Raw genomic sequence first — 18,385 nt, forward strand, 5'->3', positions numbered from 1 at the left:
AGGAAATGGAAGCAAAAAACATAAGTGCCACAAATGAAAAATCTAATGCTGGAAGAGAAATCCTGGCTTGATTTGGTACTTCACTCACATGTATTGTCTATGGTACTAGAGCCCTACAGGTTCCCAATGTGGGCGCTTTTCTTTGAGAAGCAAAAAGCCCCGGACATACAAAATAAGCACACACGTCAAATGATTGTGAACCAAAGTAAAAAAGAAAAAAAGAAAAAAAATGAATGACATTTAAAAGACTTCCATCGAGCTTACAATTAACATTTCAAGCTTTTGTTTGCAGTTGTGAGAGCTAGTTGGCTAATCAAAGCTGAAAAGCACAATTAGGGAATCTTGCATTTAGATAATCTTCTTAGCTTAGCTAGTACTAGAGTAGTTGTTTTAACCTTAGTCATAGCTAACTAATTGATAAACTCACCCATAAGCCCAAAACTCTTGATCAATTAATTTACTCAAAGTGCGATTCATTTGTCCTTAATGGCAGTCTAACATTTCATAAATCTTGCATTTACTCATTTCCACATGTACTTTACATTCCCCTCATGATTTATGGCCATATAATTCCGCTTGCTAAAACAACGACTTTGCCTTGCAGATTCAAATCCAGATGCTCTACAACATGGACATAACAAGCTTCAACTCAATAGCTTCCGAGGACGCAATCTACATCAGGAAGGGGGGCATGTTAACCCTCATGGCTCACGGACACCCTATTGCCTACGATGGACGCCGTATTATTTATTTAGGAGAGCCAGGCACCGGGCTTGTCAGTCCAATAGGAAAAGGGTAGAGTGATCGCCGATGAGAGGCGCACTCTAACTGGAACACGCAAGGGTTAGTTGGCTAAGCATGGGCGCCCAAATGTGAATGGGGCGAGCTCATATAAAAGTCACCTAAACCTAAAATTGACGCATTCTCTCAGTGTGCAATAGAAGAAGTGCTCTTGCCCTATCTCCATCCCCATCTCCATTGTGTGCTCACAGGTGTGTGTGTGTGGTGTGTGCTTGAGGGAGAGAGTGTGTGTGTGTAATCGAGCATTGCGACGGCACCTGCGGTGGCGAGGCGGTTGAGCGCAGTACGGCGGCGGCTCCCTCTTCTTCGCGGCGAGGAATCCTTCACGGCGACAAGCGCAGGGAGGTGAGTGACACACCCCTGCTCTCTGTGAGCTCGCTAGGCCTGCTAGTTGTGTGCTTGCAGCCTTCGTGGCTCGCACACGGTGCTCGGCAAGTCCCTAGCTCCGACACGTGCGGTAGACGCGCACAGTAGTCTCACAAAAATGCTCTCCTTAATTCTCCTAATTCCGCTATTCTCAAAGTTCATGGGCCAATTTCCATTACAAAAGCCTTTGTATTTTTTGGGGAGGGGGGAATCTCCTGAGTAACTGGGAATACTTTTAAAAATTACGCTAGTAATATGTGCCAGAAAGGGAAAGACTTCGATTGTTTTTTGTGGTTGCAAGAGGAGGGCATATGCCCATATGGACTTATGATGATGTTCTTATGCTTGTTCCACCTCTTCCAGATGCTAAAGATTGGACAAGAGCCTTTACATTTATAGTGAAAGGGCTAGCAATGATGGAGAGAAGAGGCAAAGTATGATGGTAAAAATTAATGATGTTCTTATGCTTGTTCCACCTCTTCTAGATGCTAAAGATTGGATAAGAGCCTTTAGATTTCTATTGAAAGGGCTAGCCAAGATGGAGATGAGGCAAATTTTTCCATTGAGGATGAACTGAAGCTTTGACACCAACTGTTATTGCTCCCTTGGCTCAGGTCCTTTGGCTAAGGTCCTAACTTGCATGCATCTATGCATCGTGATGTCTAGACAGCTTGGCATCCTTGGCACAACCTAGGCGATGTCTCACACACACATGGAAGATGGGATCAAAGGCCCCAATCAATTTAGGGCCTCGACATTAATTGATGTAGATCTTGTCACAAAAGTAAAAGTAAACTTGGGTACCCAAGTTTACTTTCTCCCTCCTTGATACATTTGCACATCAAAATACGAGGAAGACGACTATGTTTCACAAGCAGCGTGTGCGGGCGATGTGGTTAAGGCACGTGGCTCTCATCCCCTAGGTTGTGGGTTCAATCCTTCAAAGTGGGAGAGGGGGCCCAAGAGGGGCGAAGTAAACTTGGGTACTTGAGTTTACTTTGCCAGAGTTTACCTAAGATCTACGGTGCTCAATCATCCCAATGTAGTTCCCATCTCCTGCTATGTGTATGAGAGATATGGGTGAGGTTGGGCCATGTCCTAACTTGCTTGCATCTATGCGTCTTGATGTCTGGACATCTTGGTTGGAGTGTCATCGTACACAAGCCCCCTACTTGTGGTGCCACATCACCATTTAACGAGCTTTACAAGACCTAAGAGTCCTATCCCCCAATGGGCTTACAAAATTAGTAACCTTAAGGATATTAAATTGAGTGGAATGTTCACATTAAAATATAAAGAGGAAAGATTCCCTTTAATAGAACTTCCTAAACTTAAATGGAAATGAGATCGTCGTGTGCATCAAGCATGAAAAGAGGAGAGTAATGAGACAATTATGATTGGTTAGTACCCCTTATAAGTCTCTAAATACAAAGAAAAAGCTAGATATTAGGATAGAGGGGTCGATAGAAAATCGACCCCTATGCTCGCACTCGTCTGCCCCATTTAATATACCCAATTTACCCCAGTTATGGGACAAACTCAATCGGGTGGTGGATTGGTTACAATGAGTCATGATGAGATGCTTGTCGTTCGATCTTAGGTTTGAAGTGCGTTGGCTCAGTGGTTCAAATTAAACCCCCCGTTGTCTTCCTATTGGTGGCCAATTTTTTTACATGGAAGGATTTGTTTCATGGCTTGCATCCTGAGTGCCTCACCGCTCGCGATGCCGCTTCTACCCCAGACAACCCTTGCATTCATCTCTCGGGCTAAGGTGAAAACAATGTGGAGCAATGGCGGCAATTTGTCGCTCTCTTAGGTGGTACACCATTGGGGGTTTTACCCTAGTAGCATTGATTTTCAAGGAGCTTGTCTCCCAAGTACCACTAAATCAAATCAAACAATGGGTGACCACTGACCACACTTTACTAGTGCTCTGAGGACCTTACGAACACATTTTTAAGTCGTGCCCGTTGGTTCGAAGGGGTTGCAGAAGCTTTCAAGTTTCGACTGTGATTTCTACCACTCAGTAATTTTCTCAACAATGTGAGTCTCCCTCAATTCGCTCTCGCTCTCTCCCGCATTCTCTCTCTCTCTCTCTCTCTCTCGCGCGCGCACATGCACAAGCTTTTATAGCTTTTATCTCCTGGTTTCTCAAAATTTGTCACCCAGGGTCCGTGAAGCTTAACAGAGCCAAAATTCACTGAGGGTCGCCGGTGCCGGCACACATGCTTGTGACGAGTTGCGGCAGCCTCGACAGTAGAAGCAACTCACGTAACTACAGACATGATGCGGTGATGGGCACTTACACGAATAACTACAGGCAAGGTGTTGGGGAATGATTTATTTTATCAAAAGAGAAGAGTCCTTTGGTCAAAAAGTTCGTTTGGGCAAGCAGATATGCATTTGCGGCAAGGGTTTCTGCAACAAGTGGAAGTGATGGCCCTTCAGGAGGCGCTCAGCAACACAATCCGCCCCAGCGGTGGGCTAGAGGCCCCCCGAGAGATCACTCCAATACTGACGAACATCGCTATTGGATTCACAACAGCACTCCTCCCCCTTTGTCAGCAGGTCCTTGCTATTTGTTGAACTTCAAATATTGAAATATGATCAGAGTTTTTTTTTTTGGGAAAGACAAGCAGAATTAAGCATGCTGACTGTAATTGGCTTGTTGAAACAAGGCTTGTTGAAACAAGCCTTACGGTAGAACCTCTCAAAGGTCGCACATCTTCTAATTTTGGATGTGTGTCCCTCAATTGGGGCTTCAAGATATTGAAGACTCATTCAGCTTTTTTGGAAGTGTGGGCTCTTCACTTTAAGAGCTACCTCCCAAGGTTTCCATAGTTTTTGACGTCACTTTTCCTTAGTTTAGTCTTAGTAATTTTTTTCCTTTGTTCCGTCTTTAAGGCTCCTTCAGGTAGGAAATTCAATTTTCTATTCATGTTCTTTGTAATTTTGTACTTTATTTGAAAATTTAACGCAAGCATATCATTCCTTCTCCCTTTGCTTAGATGATAGATTTAGAGTTTTAGAAGAGGATGTAATTGCAAGCCAAGATACTCATTATTTTGCGGAGGTTTTTAGTTTAAAAATGCCTACACGATCTTCTGAGATCACCTTGTTTTTACGTTTAGGACTTATTCTTATGGCTATTTCCAAACTCTTCATGTAATCAAGGTCCATATTCTTAGATGTTTGTTGCTCCTACGACATGGCAGCAGCAGCAGAGTAGCCATGCTTTGCTGATGGGACAAAGTGCCATGTGGTAGTTAATGGCTAGCTGTTAACATGGCAGGCTGTTAAGATGGCCAGAATCATACTTGAGTGTTGTGAGCTACCTAGAGTTTTTGGGAAGAGCTGTTGCCACAACTGTTCACATCCTCTTAACATTCTTTACTTCGCTTCCTCGATAGGCTCCATGTGGGGCATATTTGGCTACTACTCTCTTTCCAAGGGCTATAGTCTATGTGATGTAGTGTGGAAGGAGATCATGGTTAGTCCGAGCATGAGTATGGGCTTCGGCTCTCAGGTCCTTCACGTTATCTCTGGATTTTCCTTTACTTGGAGATCTTGATGATGATGTTAGTGTATCGGCACTCGTGCACCTTGTTCTAGGGCATACTTTGTATTGCCGTCTCTCAGGCTGGCCACCCATTGCATAGCATTTAGGATGCATCTTTGTCGATCACTCGTTTTATGTCCGTTGCTCATGCTGGCCCATTTATTTTTCTGGGTGACCCTATTTATTTTGTAGGGTGATTGGGTCATTTGTCCTACTTCCACCTTTGACCCCTATATAGGTAGGGGTCAAAGGTGGAAGTTGTTGTAGGGTTGTTGGGTCATTTTTCCTACTTCCACCTATGACCCCTATATAGGGGTCACTTCCTCAAACAATCTTTACTTCGTTTCCTCGATAAGCTCCATGTGAGGCATATTTTGGTAGAATTCGTAGGTTTGTAGTAGTATTCATTTCTAGTATTGAGCTTACACTAGGACTTCAAAATTTGTTCCTTTAGAAGTTGTTGCGTGGAGTCTGATTTTTAGGATTTAGTCTTTGAAATATCTTATCCTTTGTAGTTCAAAGTTGAGTGGTTTCAAGGCTTAGCCAAGTAAGCTGTTTCAACTTATCTTGCGTATGTCTTTTCTAAAAGGGGAAATCACCAAAATACCCCTCTAATTTGTGGAAATTCCCAAAATACCTTTCAAATTTAAAAAATTCCCAATATACCCCTCATATTTTGTCATAAATTCCCAAAATGCTCTTCAAATTTTCAAAATTCCCAAAATACCCCCGGTTGTGGGAGTAAATTTATCCAAAGATTAAAAAAAAATTAGCTTTTCATAAGAAGACTGATTATCTATGAATAAAGATACTAAAACTAGAATTTGAGCTGGTTATGTAGGCTTTGGAGATGAATTGCTTCATTATTTTTAGACATATTTGTCTTTTTTTGGGAGGTAATTTGTAACAAATTACATGTTAAGCACTAAAAAATGGACATACATTGTCAAAAAAGAATAAAGATTAGCTAATCTTGAACAATCCAGCTAAAATAGATACAAGGAATTTTTGAAATTTGAGGGGTATTTTGGGAATTTCAACAAATTAGAGGGGTATTTTGGTAATTTTCCCTTTCTAAAAACATTTAATAATGTTTTGTTTTATCTAGTAGCGAATAAAGTGATTTAGTTTTTTTTTTCTTGTTTTCTTGTTCCCTTGCTTTTGTAGTTTTGTGAGTGTTTTATCCCCTCTTAAATTCATGAGTTCAGACTATTTTGAACTTATGAAGGTATATATATTTGGGTAGAATTCCCCTATGTCTCCTATTTTCCCTTATGTCTTCTTTACTTCGCTTCCTTGATAGGCTCCATGTGAGGCATATTTTGGTAGAATCCCCTTATGCCTCCTATTTTCAGATTTTGGAGTGAAGTTTATGTCCATTTTTCAAAAAGTAGAGAGGGAAGTTTGATTCCCTTCCCACATAATATCTCTATTGCCTACAACTCTCTTTCCAAGGGCTCTCGTCTATGATCTAGAGTGGAAGGAGATCATGGTTAGTCCAAGCATCAATATAGGCTTCGGCTCCTAGGTCCTTCACGTCATCTCCGGATTTTCCTTTACTTGGAGATCTTGATGATGATCATAATGATGTTAGCGTATTGGCACTCGTGCTATTTCACCTTGTTCTAGGGCGTACTTTGTATTGCTAGTGCGCCTCTTAGGCTAGCCACCCATTGCATAGCATTTATGCTGCATCTTTTGTTTGATCACTTGTTTTATGCCCATTGCTCATGCTGGCCCATTTATCTTCTGGGCGACCCTATTTATTTTGTAGGGTGGTTGGGTCATTTGCCATACTTCCACCTTTGACCCCTATATAGGTAGGAACATGCGTGAGGTTTCGGCACGACTCTATTAGTTGTATTAGTTGCCTATTGGCTGTTCATGGTTGATGGTGGTTATGGGGGAACTCATCAGCCCCCTGCCACAGCTCTTACATCTCTCTCTCTCTCTCTCTCTCTCTCTCTCTCTCTCTCTCTCTCTGCGCCTTGATGTGGGTGCTTTTGAGGATAATTTTAACGGGAGAGACATCATCTTCTACTCTGAGACACATCAGGCCCCTGGGCAGTCTATGCCTCACACTGCTCATGGACAATCTGGAAGTGAAACTGGGACAAGATGTTTGCCCACCGCATCTGCTTTTCCGAAAACTGCTTCTGTGACAAGAAGTAGCGCAAACTCTGATGGTCTGTAAAGACAGTAAAATTCGCTCCGAGGATGTAGTGCCGCCACTGAGTAAGAGCATGGATCACTGCCAAAAGCTCTTTCTCATATATCTGTGCTGTCATCTCTGGCCTAGAGAACAATCGGCTCTCGTAAGCGATGACATGGCCTTCTTGCATCAAGACCGCACCTGTCAACAACGGGAGCGCATAACAATATAAAATACATCGGATAAATAGGATTTATCACTTATTACTGAAGCCAGAGGATATAGAGAGAAATAAATAGAGAGAGAGATAGAGAGTGAGAAGATCGACACAGTACTGGGGACCAGAAGATGGGCAAGTCCCCCCCCCTAATAGTATCTTTATTACTGAGGAGAAGTCTATACAAGCACTTGAACCGAACGTATTACCACGTTCGTTCTAGAATAAGACTTGATGGTTCCTGAAAGCCTCAGCTTCCGATTCCTAGGGCAAAACCCTATTCCAAGGAACTTCCGTTCCTTATTCCAATTCCTCGAGAATCAAGGTTCTCGCCTCTGGATCTCACCTTCCAGACTCAGGGCATGGCATCCCTGCAACTCTTTTCCAACTCTCTTTCCAGAGTCCTCTTCCCGCAGAACAACTCTGCTTTCCCGGACACGAAGTCCTTACTTGGGAATCCCAACTTCCGGATCGCAACTTGATAGACTACCTCTCTCCGATCCGCGGATCTACTTCCCAAACTCGGGTACGAAACCCTTGGGCTGATCTGGCTCTAGTTCCTCAGAGCGCTTTTCTCCTGCAGAGGCTCATGCCTTCCTCTGCTGCTACTCCCTCACGAAGAGGAAGTACACCTGCAATCAAATACTCAAAGATCATAACATGAAAATCGTTACCTTCAAAGTCTCAACGCTCGAAACGCAACTCCGTTCTCGAAAAGCAATTCCCCGGAAGAGATCTTTACATAGAAAATCCTCTCTTCCAATCCTACACACAAAAGAGGTGTGTTCTCGGGTTCCTTCTCGTAAATCAGCCCCATCTACGACGTTTATGGGCTGAAAACAGAGAAAAACAGCAACTTTTCGCGATGGAAACACGCTTCGTAAGCACTTCTTCGCGAGGGAACTCGCGCACTGGGTCTTGGCGACATCTGGTACACTTGGGGCAGCCATGGGCATCACCGGCAACGTCTTCTTTACGGCTGAAATCTGCAGCAGCATCTCCTCCTTGCAAAGATTGGTCCTCCCCTCTGAGTGAGGGCATGTGATGCTTTTATAGCTCCTAGCCACGGGCACAAATAGCTGCTCGCATAGAGATCGTGGCCGTTTTTTTTTTTTTTTTTTTCAAAATTTTCAATTTTTTTTCCGCTGTTCTGCCATAAAAAGAGAGAGAGAAAACGTTGGCTGATCTGTTGCCTTATTTATCAGATGGCTGCCCACTTATAAAGTGGGCGGCCGGCGTATTTTAAAAATAGTCTGAACCTGCCCAAAAACTCAATAAAACCTTATAATTAAAAAACAATGCTTTCACAGCACTTCCCAGGCGTCCGTGGATGCATCACATACACAATTGCAATGCAGACATAGACTTCCTCGCCGGAAAGCAGATTCTTTCCCGAAAAGCAATCCCGCTTTCTCAGAAAGCATCTGTTTTTCCTCAAAGTTTCCTCTGAACCCATCTTCATTCAAGTGCTTGCTTTTTCCTTGTGCACAATTCCAACACAGTTCGGAATTTCCTCTTGACTATGGATATCCCCTTTCCGATGCACCGTCACCCACCTTGTGACGCATCAGGAATACCCATTACCTAGTCCTTTCCTACCGAACTTACGGTACAATCTCCTTCACGATGCTCTATGTCACCCATCCTATGACGCATTAGAGATGTCCGTTCCCGGATGGTCGGATACTTCTTTCTGATGCTCCCTGTCACCCATCCAATGTGACGCATCAGAAGTATCCGTTCCTGGTGGCCTTACAGATATTCCCGTTCTCAGTGCTCCCGTCATTACTTTGAATGACGCACTAGGAATACTCTGTACTCGGATGTCTCAAGTGAGAAAAACCCTCTCACTTAAAATTCCAATAATTCATTTAGAATTATTTTTCCTAATGTTCCAAGCGAGAAAACCCTCTCACTTATAAATCCAATAATTCATTTAGAATGATTTTTATGTCAGATAAAGCCAATTTAGCAACATGCACCCAGACTACGACCACAAGCATCACAATATACTTAAAATGACTTCTGCAAGTCTGGCAAAGTCAAAACAGGTCCTATAGTCAATTTCTCTTTCAAGGTCTGAAAGGCAGTCACCTCTGTGGATCCCCACGAGAAAGGTACTCCTTTCTGTGTCAAGATATGCAAAGGGGAAGCAACCTTTGCAAACTTTCGTATGAACCGCCTGTAGTACGAACACAGTCCCAAGAAGCTTCTAACTTCATGGACATTCCTCAAATCGGGCCAATCATAGATAGTCTCTATCTTGGCCGGGTCCATTTGCACTCCTGCTGCTGACCCATTGTGTCCCAAAAAGTGTATCTATGGTAGGAAAAATTCACTTTTCTTTGTATTAATCACTAGGTGTGATCTCGTAATGCCTGAAAGACTTGAAGCAGATGATCTTTGTGTTCTGCCTCATTCTTGGAGAAAACAATGATGTCGTCAAAGAAAGTGCCAACAAATAGCCTGTACTCTCGAAAAATCTTGTCCATCATCCGGTTAAATGTCGCAGGAGCATTGGTTAAGCCAAAAGGCATCACCAAAAACTCAAATAATCCAAAAGTCGTCCGAAAAGCTGTCTTGTAGACATCTCTTGGCGCTATCTGTAACAAACTTGGACACTCCAAGTCAAGAATCAACCGCGACAGCACCAAATAACCACTTCAAAACAATTCACAGATCACAATAGATTTGCACTGGCCCGGCGGAGTTCCGTGCCTAGAGATATTGGCCCCAAAGACTGGCGCCCCTTTCGGTATTTCTTTTTGTATTAATCAATCATCAAAGTACAAGAGAGCGGTTAGGGTTTCACTCTCAGACTCTGCGTCCAGATGCTCTGAGAAGTGAGGCCCTCACCACTAATTTAAAGGTTACAAGGGATGCCCAAAAGCAGAGCCCCAAAAGCTTTAAAAATCAAAAGCATGAGTTCTCTCTCTCTCTTAGAGAGTCTTTTCTCTTTTTTTTTATAAAAAAGAAGCAAAAGCAAAATTCGCGTCGCTCATCATTTTCCAAAAAAAAAAATAAAAAAAAAAATATTTTTTTAATAATCCGCCTCCGCGATTTCCGAAATTTAGGGTTTTTGGCAAAAATTAGGGTTTGCAGGAATTTTAGGGTTTCTGGCAGAAATTAGGGTTTCTGTTGTCCGCCACGTCATCACTTTGTGACATACCCCCCTCTTGAAAGCATTGTAATCGACCGCGATTACGCCTGCAAAACTGACAAAAGCCATAAACCGTCTTAGCAGACACTGACTGTTAGTGCCTACGTACTAGGAACGCACATCTAGCACATGTACAAAATCGACAGTCACATCACACGACATCACAGGACATCACCAGACATCACAGGACATCACATGACATTCAACATTCATTCGGATCTTAGACCATGATTTATCGGCAATGTAGCTAGCAATCACATCTAGGTCCAATCGGGACCTCATCGATGTCTGATTGACTAACCCCTATTGCAACCATGTCTATTCGAGATCAATCAGACCAAAATGCTGCAGTCATTTCGGCTATCAGTTCCTGCACTCACAAGAAGTCAAGAACAAATCAGTATCATAATCAGGAATTCCATTTCATAAAGTCATCCAGCAGAATACTGTCAGCTCTCAGTATCCCTGAAGCTCAAAGAGACATCAGTGACTTTAGTATCAAAATCGAGGCATCTGTTGACAAAGGAGTGGAGTGACTCCCCTCTTGTGCATCCCACTGCACCAGATCTCCGGCTAAGCTTAATTCTGGGTTCCGTTTGGAGTAGACTATGCTAAACCAAAACATCGAGGTAAAGTTTCACAATCCGAGGAGTATCTGCTAGGTCCTCCTCCTCCATCCACTTCGCATCAAATGCAGGAAAGTTCTTGAACTTAACCAAGAACCGCCTTCGGACTTTACCTTTCTTCGTATCATTATGTGCCAAAATCTGTTCAGGAACAAGGATCTCCTCGTTTTCTTCCACTTTGGGTTGCTCATCAGGCTCCCCATCATCAGGCACATCACCCTTAACAGGGTTCAAGAGACTCACATGCAATGCATTGTGAATCCTCCAAGTATCTGGCAGTTTCAATCGGAAGGAGACATCATTTATCTTGTCAGTAATCTGGAAAGGTCCGTAGTATCACATACTAAGCTTTGGAAAAAGCCTCTCCTTTCCCTTTTTTCTTTCTTAGGCGTGCCTTCTCAAAAGTAAGAGCACCCAATCATCCTCCTTCAGTTTCCAGTCGCGACGATGGCGATCCGTTGCCTTTTTCTGTCGGTCTTGAGACTCCTGCAAAGTCTCGCGAACCTTGGCAAAAGCCGTATCCAAATCTCGCGAATATTCATCCGCTTCAAATTTCTAATCTTTCGTGCTCAGGAAGGATGGAACCTTCGCAGCAGTTTCAACAATCTCAAATGGCGCCTTCCATGTCGACGAGTGTATCGTGTTATTGTAGGCAAATTCCACCAAAGGTAAATATCTTTCCCATTGAGTCTTCTGATCTGAGATATAAGACTTCAATAAATCTAGAACCACTGAATTGGCAATCTCGGATTGCCCATCAGTCTGCGGGTGGAACGATGACGAGAACTGCAACCGCGTGCCGATGTTCTCCCAAATTGCCTTCCAAAACAAACTCGTAAATCTGGGGTCTCTGTCGGAGACAATTGTCTCAGGCATGCCATGTAATCTGAAAATCTCGGCCACAAACAGTCTCGCTAAGTGATCTGGCTTGACTGTTTTCTTCACTGGAATGAAATGAGCCTGTTTGCTAAATCTGTCAATAACAGTCCAGACACCATCGTGACCACTCTGTGTTCTCGGGAGATCAAAAATGAAATCCATCGCTATACTTTCCCAGGGGCAGGTGGGTATGGGTAAAGGATGTAACAATCCCTGTGCTTTATGCCTGTCAAACTTGACCTTCTGGCATACCAAGCAACTGCGCACAAACTCTGCCACATCTTTCTTGAGTCTCGGCCAAAAGAAATATCTCTCTACCCCTTTCATGGTGGTAGCAATGCCGCGGTGACCCGTAAAAGGTGGACAGTGGCAATCAGTCATAACCTTTTCCCTCAACGGCTGTGTAACGCACAACATAGTCTTTTTCATCAAGTAGCCTTCCCGAAGGGAGTATCCAGCTACTGTCTCCCCATCCCGTATGCGTGTGAAAATATCTGCAAAATCTATATCTGTGGCACACTGATCGACCATATCCTCGAAGCTCCTATGATGTATCGCGGAAATAGCCAGAACCAACGGTTTTTGAGACAAAGCATCTGCCACCACATTCTTCTGTCCCTGCACATGGACAATCTGGAAGTGAAACCGTGACAAGATGTTCGCCCACCGCATCTGCTTTTTCGAAAGCTGCTTCTGTGACAAGAAGTAGCGCAAACTCTGATGGTCTGTAAAGACAGTAAAATCCGCTCCGAGTAGGTAATGCCGCCACTGAGTAAGAGCATGGATAACCGCCAAAAGCTCTTTCTCATAAATCTGTGCTGTCATCTCCGGCGTAGAGAACAAACGGCTCTCGTAAGCTATGACATGGCCTTCTTGCACCAAGACCGCACCCAAACTACGACCACAAGCATCACAAAATACTTCAAATGACTTCTGCAAGTCCGGCAAAGTCAAAATAGGTCCCGTAGTCAATTTCTCTTTCAATATCCGAAAGGCAGTCACCTCTGTGGGTCCCCACGAAAAAGGTACTCCTTTCTGTGTAAAGGTAGGCAAAGGGGAAGCAACCTCTGCAAACTTTCGTATGAACCGCTTGTAGTACGAACACAATCCCAAGAAGCTTCTAACTTCATGGACATTCCTCAAATCGGGCCAATCACGGATAGTCTCTATCTTGGCTGGGTCCATTTGCACTCCTGCTGCTGACACAATGTGTCCCAACAAGTGTATCTCTGGTAGGAAAAATTCACTTTTCTTTGCATTAATCACTAACGTGTGATCTCGTAATGCCTGAAAGACCTGAAGCAGATGATCTCTGTGTTCGGCCTCATTCTTGGAGAAAACAATGATGTCGTCAAAGAAAGTGCCAACAAATAGCCTGTACTCTCGAAAAATCCTATCCATCATCCGGTTAAATGTCGCAGGAGCATTGGTTAAGCCAAAAGGCATCACCAAAAACTCAAATAACCCAAAAGTCGTCCGAAAAGCTGTCTTGTAGACATCTCCTGGCGCTATCCTGATCTGATGATATCCACTCTTCAAGTCAATCCTGCTAAAGCACGAGGATCCCTGTAACCTGTCGAGTATATCATCGATCCTAGGAATCGGAAATCTGTTCTTGATGGTGATTTCGTTGAGAGTGCTATAATCGATGCACATTCTCCAAGATCCGTCTTTCTTCAAAACCAACAACACTGGAGAGCAATACGGTGAAGTACTAGGCTGGACAAGACCCTTTTCCAAGAGGTCTTTCACTGAGTTCATAATCTTTTCATTCTGTACTCGGCTCACACGATAAGGTGGCCTATTCGGTGGCGTGCTTCCAGATATCAGATCAATGGTATGATCTTCAGGCCCTCTCAAAAGCAATCGGCATGAGCGTGGAGAAAAAAATCTTGGCGTTCTTTTCTTCAGGTCAAAACATATTCAACTTTTATCCATCGTTCAGTTCTCCCAAAAGAATGAGTAAGAAAACTGAAGTTCTTCAAGTACAATCTCTAAGCGCTTCATTTATCAAAGTCGCTTTCTCGGCCCGGTAGTCAACCACGGCGTAGTTCTTGTGGTACCAAGGGATCCCTAGTAGAACGTCACTCGCGTGCCCTGAACACCCCTGTCATTGCAAACGAAGTTTGCCAATGCTCGGTGTAATGGCAACATCCCATTCGGTGCCAGTCGAACTACCTCCGCCTGTGGCGTCAGTCTGTTGGGCGTAGTTCCAAATCGAGCCGCCAATTCCAAGTGAAAAGAAGTTGGCCTTGGCTCCTTCAAAAGAGCTTCCTGATCCTTCGCTTTGCCCCGAAAGCGGCAAAGTTTGTACTTTCATTCATTAGATTCGGTGCAGGTCCCACGCCATGTGGTACCAGTTCTGCTTTTCTATCTGCCTTTTCTGCCACATTCCTCAGCTGCTCTCGAACTCTCAGACCTGTCGTCGTCTTTATCATTCTGTTCTTTCTGTGCCTTATCAGGGCACTTTGCGGAAATATGTCCATGTTCCCCGCATCCAAAGCACTTCCCCTCTCTGATGAAGCGAGGTCTCTCCTCAGGAGTAAGCTTGGGTCGTGCATCCTTTTTTTTTTCCTCTGGATTGCTCTTTTTCATTCTACTTTCATTCCCAGAAGTCTGTTCGGCTCGTTGTGTCATGGCCTCATCTGTGGGGTAGGTCAGACTGCAAGAGTGAATGGCAAAGCCCCGCTTCGCATGACTCATCAACTCCTGAATAGAAGCTGACTTCTGTTCCAAGCAGTGATTTCGGATCTCTGTAGGTAGACCCAAGGTAAACCGCTCAATCTGTTCTCTGAACGAGATCTTCTTGAATGAAGAGGCGGGTAGAAAAGAGCTCCAGAATCTTTCACAATAAGAATTCACTGTATCGCTCTTGGTCATCCGGAGATGGTTCCAACCAGCTCGTATATCTCGCTCAAACTCTTGAGTCAACCAAGAAGAAATAAAAAGCCTCTTGAATTTCAGCCATGTAACTGGCACAGTCTTGCTTAATAGAAGCGTGGACCACCAAGTACGAACATTCCCCTTAAAGTAAGAGGCAGCTCTCCGAATCTTGGAGTGCTCTGAATAGCGTCCTCCCGCGAAAGCGATGTCAAACTGCTGTATAAAAGACAAAGCCTTCGAAGCATCTGAGTATCCTCAAAAGTATCAAACTTGATCGAGTGGCCACCTTCCTTAAACTCTCGGACTTTCTTGCTTTTATCTTCGAGAAAGTCATACTGTTTGGCTTTGTAAAAAAAAATTCTTCTTGCTCGCATAAAACTTTCCGTCATCGGAATCTGAGCTGTCTGTAGACGAGTCCTCAGTAGAACTGTCAGTCTCTGGGCGAGATGTAGCCTTCTTTGCCTTTTTCTTGCCCGTTCCGATGCTTTGTGTCTTGCTTCGCTTTTTGCTTTTTTCTGTCTTCTTCGCTCTAATCTGAGGAGCTAGAAGAACTGTCAGAAGAAGAAGAAGAAGAACTGGGTACTCCTTCAAATCGAACACGCTTCTTCCGTTTCTTTGCTTTGTCGAATGTCGACTGACGACCTTTGTTCTGCTTTTTGCCGTGCTTTTTGCCTTTCTTTTGCACGTCGAAAAGATGAGCAATCCGTGCATCAACCACGTTCTCCAGTTCCTTCTCCGTATATTTCTTGGAGGCAGAAGGTTTCTTGAGAGCAGGTTTCGGGAGTGGTGTTGTGGTTCTCTGCGACTCCATCTGTACCTCTTCCAAAGAGGTCTGGTTCATATATTTTGCCATCTTCGGGTCCTTGGCAAAATTGAGCATCATCTTTGTTGCAACGCCGATCAACTGGCGACGCTCTATCTCTCGCCGCTCCGCTTAAGTAGGCCAAGGCGGGCCATACTCTCTGCCTGAATCTTCGTTGTGATCCCAGCCCGCATCTCCAGATGCAGAGGGAGTCGACTGATCTTTGCCTGAAGCCATAGGTGCCGCGGGAAAAAAAATTCGGGGATCGGATTTCCCGTAGAAGAGAAATCGGCTGTGCTCTGATACCACTGTAACAAACTTGGACACTCCAAGTCAAGAATCAACCGCGACAGCACCAAATAACCACTTCAAAACAATTCACAGATCACAATAGATTTGCACCGGCCCGGCGGAGTTCCGTGCCTAGAGATATTGGCCCCAAAGACTGGCGCCCCTTTCGGTATTTCTTTTTGTATTAATCAATCATCAAAGTACAAGAGAGCGGTTAGGGTTTCACTCTCAGACCTGCGTCCAGATGCTCTGAGAAGTGAGGCCCTCACCACTAATTTAAAGGTTACAAGGGATGCCCAAAAGCAGAGCCCCAAAAGCTTTAAAAATCAAAAGCATCAGTTCTCTCTCTCTCTTAGAGAGTCTTTTCTCTTTTTTTTTAATAAAAAAAAAGCAAAAGCAAAATTCGCGTCGCTCATCATTTTCCACGTCGAAAATGATGAGCAATCCGTGCATCAACCACGTTCTCCAGTTCCTTCTCCGTATATTTCTTGGAGGCAGAAGGTTTCTTGAGAGCAGGTTTCGGGAGTGGTGTTGTGGTTCTCTGCCACTCCATCTGTACCTCTTCCAAAGAGGTCTGGTTCATATATTTTGCCATCTTCGGGTCCTTGGCAAAATTGAGCATCATCTTTGTTGCATCGCCGATCAACTGGCGACGCTCTATCTCTCGCCGCTCCGCTTAAGTAGGCCAAGGCGGGCCATACTCTCTGCCTGAATCTTCGTTGTAATCCCAGCCCGCATCTCCAGATGCAGAGGGAGTCGACTGATCATTGCTTGAAGCCATAGGTGCCGCGGGAAAAAAATTTCGGGGATCGGATTTCCCGTAGAAGAGAAATCGGCTGTGCTCTGATACCACTGTAACAAACTTGGACACTCCAAGTCAAGAATCAACCGCGACAACACCAAATAACCACTTCAAAACAATTCACAGATCACAATAGATTTGCACTGGCCCGGCGGAGTTCCGTGCCTAGAGATATTGGCCCCAAAGACTGGCGCCCCTTTCGGTATTTCTTTTTGTATTAATCAATCATCAAAGTACAAGAGAGCGGTTAGGGTTTCACTCTCAGACTCTGCGTCCAGATGCTCTGAGAAGTGAGGCCCTCACCACTAATTTAAAGGTTACAAGGAATGCCCAAAAGCAGAGCCCCAAAAGCTTTAAAAATCAAAAGCATGAGTTCTCTCTCTCTCTTAGAGAGTCTTTTCTCTTTTTTTTTATAAAAAAAAAGCAAAAGCAAAATTCGCGTCGCTCATCATTTTCCAAATTTTTTTTTTTTTTTTTTTATAATAATCCGCCTCCGCGATTTCCGAAATTTAGGGTTTTTGGCAAAAATTAGGGTTTGCAAAAATTTTAGGGTTTCTGGCAAAAAATAGGGTTTCTGCTGTTCGCCACATCATCACTTTGTGACACTATCCTGATCTGATGATATCCACTCTTCAAGTCAATCGTGCTAAAGCACGAGGATCCCTGTAACCTGTCGAGTATATCATCGATCCTAGGAATCGGAAATCTGTTCTTGATGGTGATTTCGTTGAGAGTGCTATAATCGATGCACATTCTCCAAGATCTGTCTTTCTTCAAAACCAACAACACTGGAGAGCAATACGGTGAAGTACTAGGCTGGACAAGACCCTTTTCCAAGAGGTCTTTCACTGAGTTCATAATCTTTTCATTCTGTACTCGGCTCACACGGTAAGGTGGCCGATTCGGTGGCGTGCTTCCAGGTATCAGATCAATGGTTTGATCTTCAGGCCCTCTGAAAAGCAATCGGCATGAGTGTGGAGAAAAATCTTGGCGTTCTTTTCTTCAGGTCAAAACATATTCAACCTTTATCCATCGTTCTGTTCTCCCAAAAGAATGAGAAAGAAAACTGAAGTTCATCAAGTACAATCTCTAAGCCCTTCATTTATCAAAGTCGCTTTCTCGGCCCGGTAGTCAACCACGGCGTAGTTCTTGTGGTACCAAGGGATCCCAAGTAGAACGTCACTCACGTGCCCTGAACACCCCTGTCATTGCAAACGAAGTTTGCCAATGCTCGGTGTAATGGCAACATCCCATCCGGGTGCCAGTCAAACTACCTGCGCCTGTGGCGTGAGTCTGTCGGGCGTAGTTCCAAATCGAGCCGCCAATTCCAAGTGAAAAGAAGTTGGCCTTGGCTCCTTCAAAAGAGCTTCCCGATCCTTCACTTTGCGCCAAAAGCGGCAAAGTTTGTACTTTCATTCATTAGATTCGGTGCAGGTTCCATACCATGTGGTACCAGTTCTGTTTTTTTATCTGCCTTTTCTGCCACGTTCCTCAGCTGCTCTGAACTCTCAGGCCTGTCGTCGTCTTTATCATTCTGTTCTTTCTGTGCCTTTTTAGGGCACTTCGCGGAGATATGTCCATGTTCCCCGCATCCAAAGCACTTCCCCTCTCTGATGAAGCGAGCGCTCTCCTCAAGAGTAAGCTTGGGTCGTGCATCCTTTTTCTTTGGGTTGTTCTTTTTCTTTCTACTTTCATTCCCAGAAGTCTGTTCGGCTCGTTGTGTCATGGCCTCATCTGTGGGGTAGGTCAGACTGCCAGAGTGATTGGCAAAGCCCCGCTTCGCATGACTCATCAACTCCTGAACAGAAGTTGACTTCTGTTCCAAGCAGTGATCTCGGATCTCTGTA

The 18,385-nt window shown here is 44.2% G+C and overlaps 1 protein-coding gene across 3 annotated transcripts in view; it reads left to right on the top strand.

The window, feature by feature from the left end:
• The first annotated feature begins 3,077 nt into the window (after positions 1 to 3,077).
• LOC147452598 (carbon catabolite repressor protein 4 homolog 5-like) overlaps positions 3,078 to 18,385 on the top strand; it is a 57,495-nt gene continuing 42,187 nt past the window's right edge. For all 3 annotated transcript variants that reach the window (XM_086518232.1, XM_086518234.1, XM_086518233.1), the window contains exons 1-3: positions 3,078 to 3,210; positions 3,337 to 3,487; positions 3,563 to 3,735. In XM_086518232.1, coding sequence (XP_086374358.1) covers positions 3,393 to 3,487; positions 3,563 to 3,735 — 268 coding nt within the window. In that variant the 5' untranslated portion in view covers positions 3,078 to 3,210; positions 3,337 to 3,392. The remainder of the gene's footprint in view (positions 3,211 to 3,336; positions 3,488 to 3,562; positions 3,736 to 18,385) is intronic.

The sequence above is a fragment of the Adiantum capillus-veneris genome, chromosome 8, assembly GCF_014529385.1.
Source record: "Adiantum capillus-veneris isolate H3 chromosome 8, ASM1452938v2, whole genome shotgun sequence".
NCBI lineage: Eukaryota > Viridiplantae > Streptophyta > Polypodiopsida > Polypodiales > Pteridaceae > Adiantum > Adiantum capillus-veneris.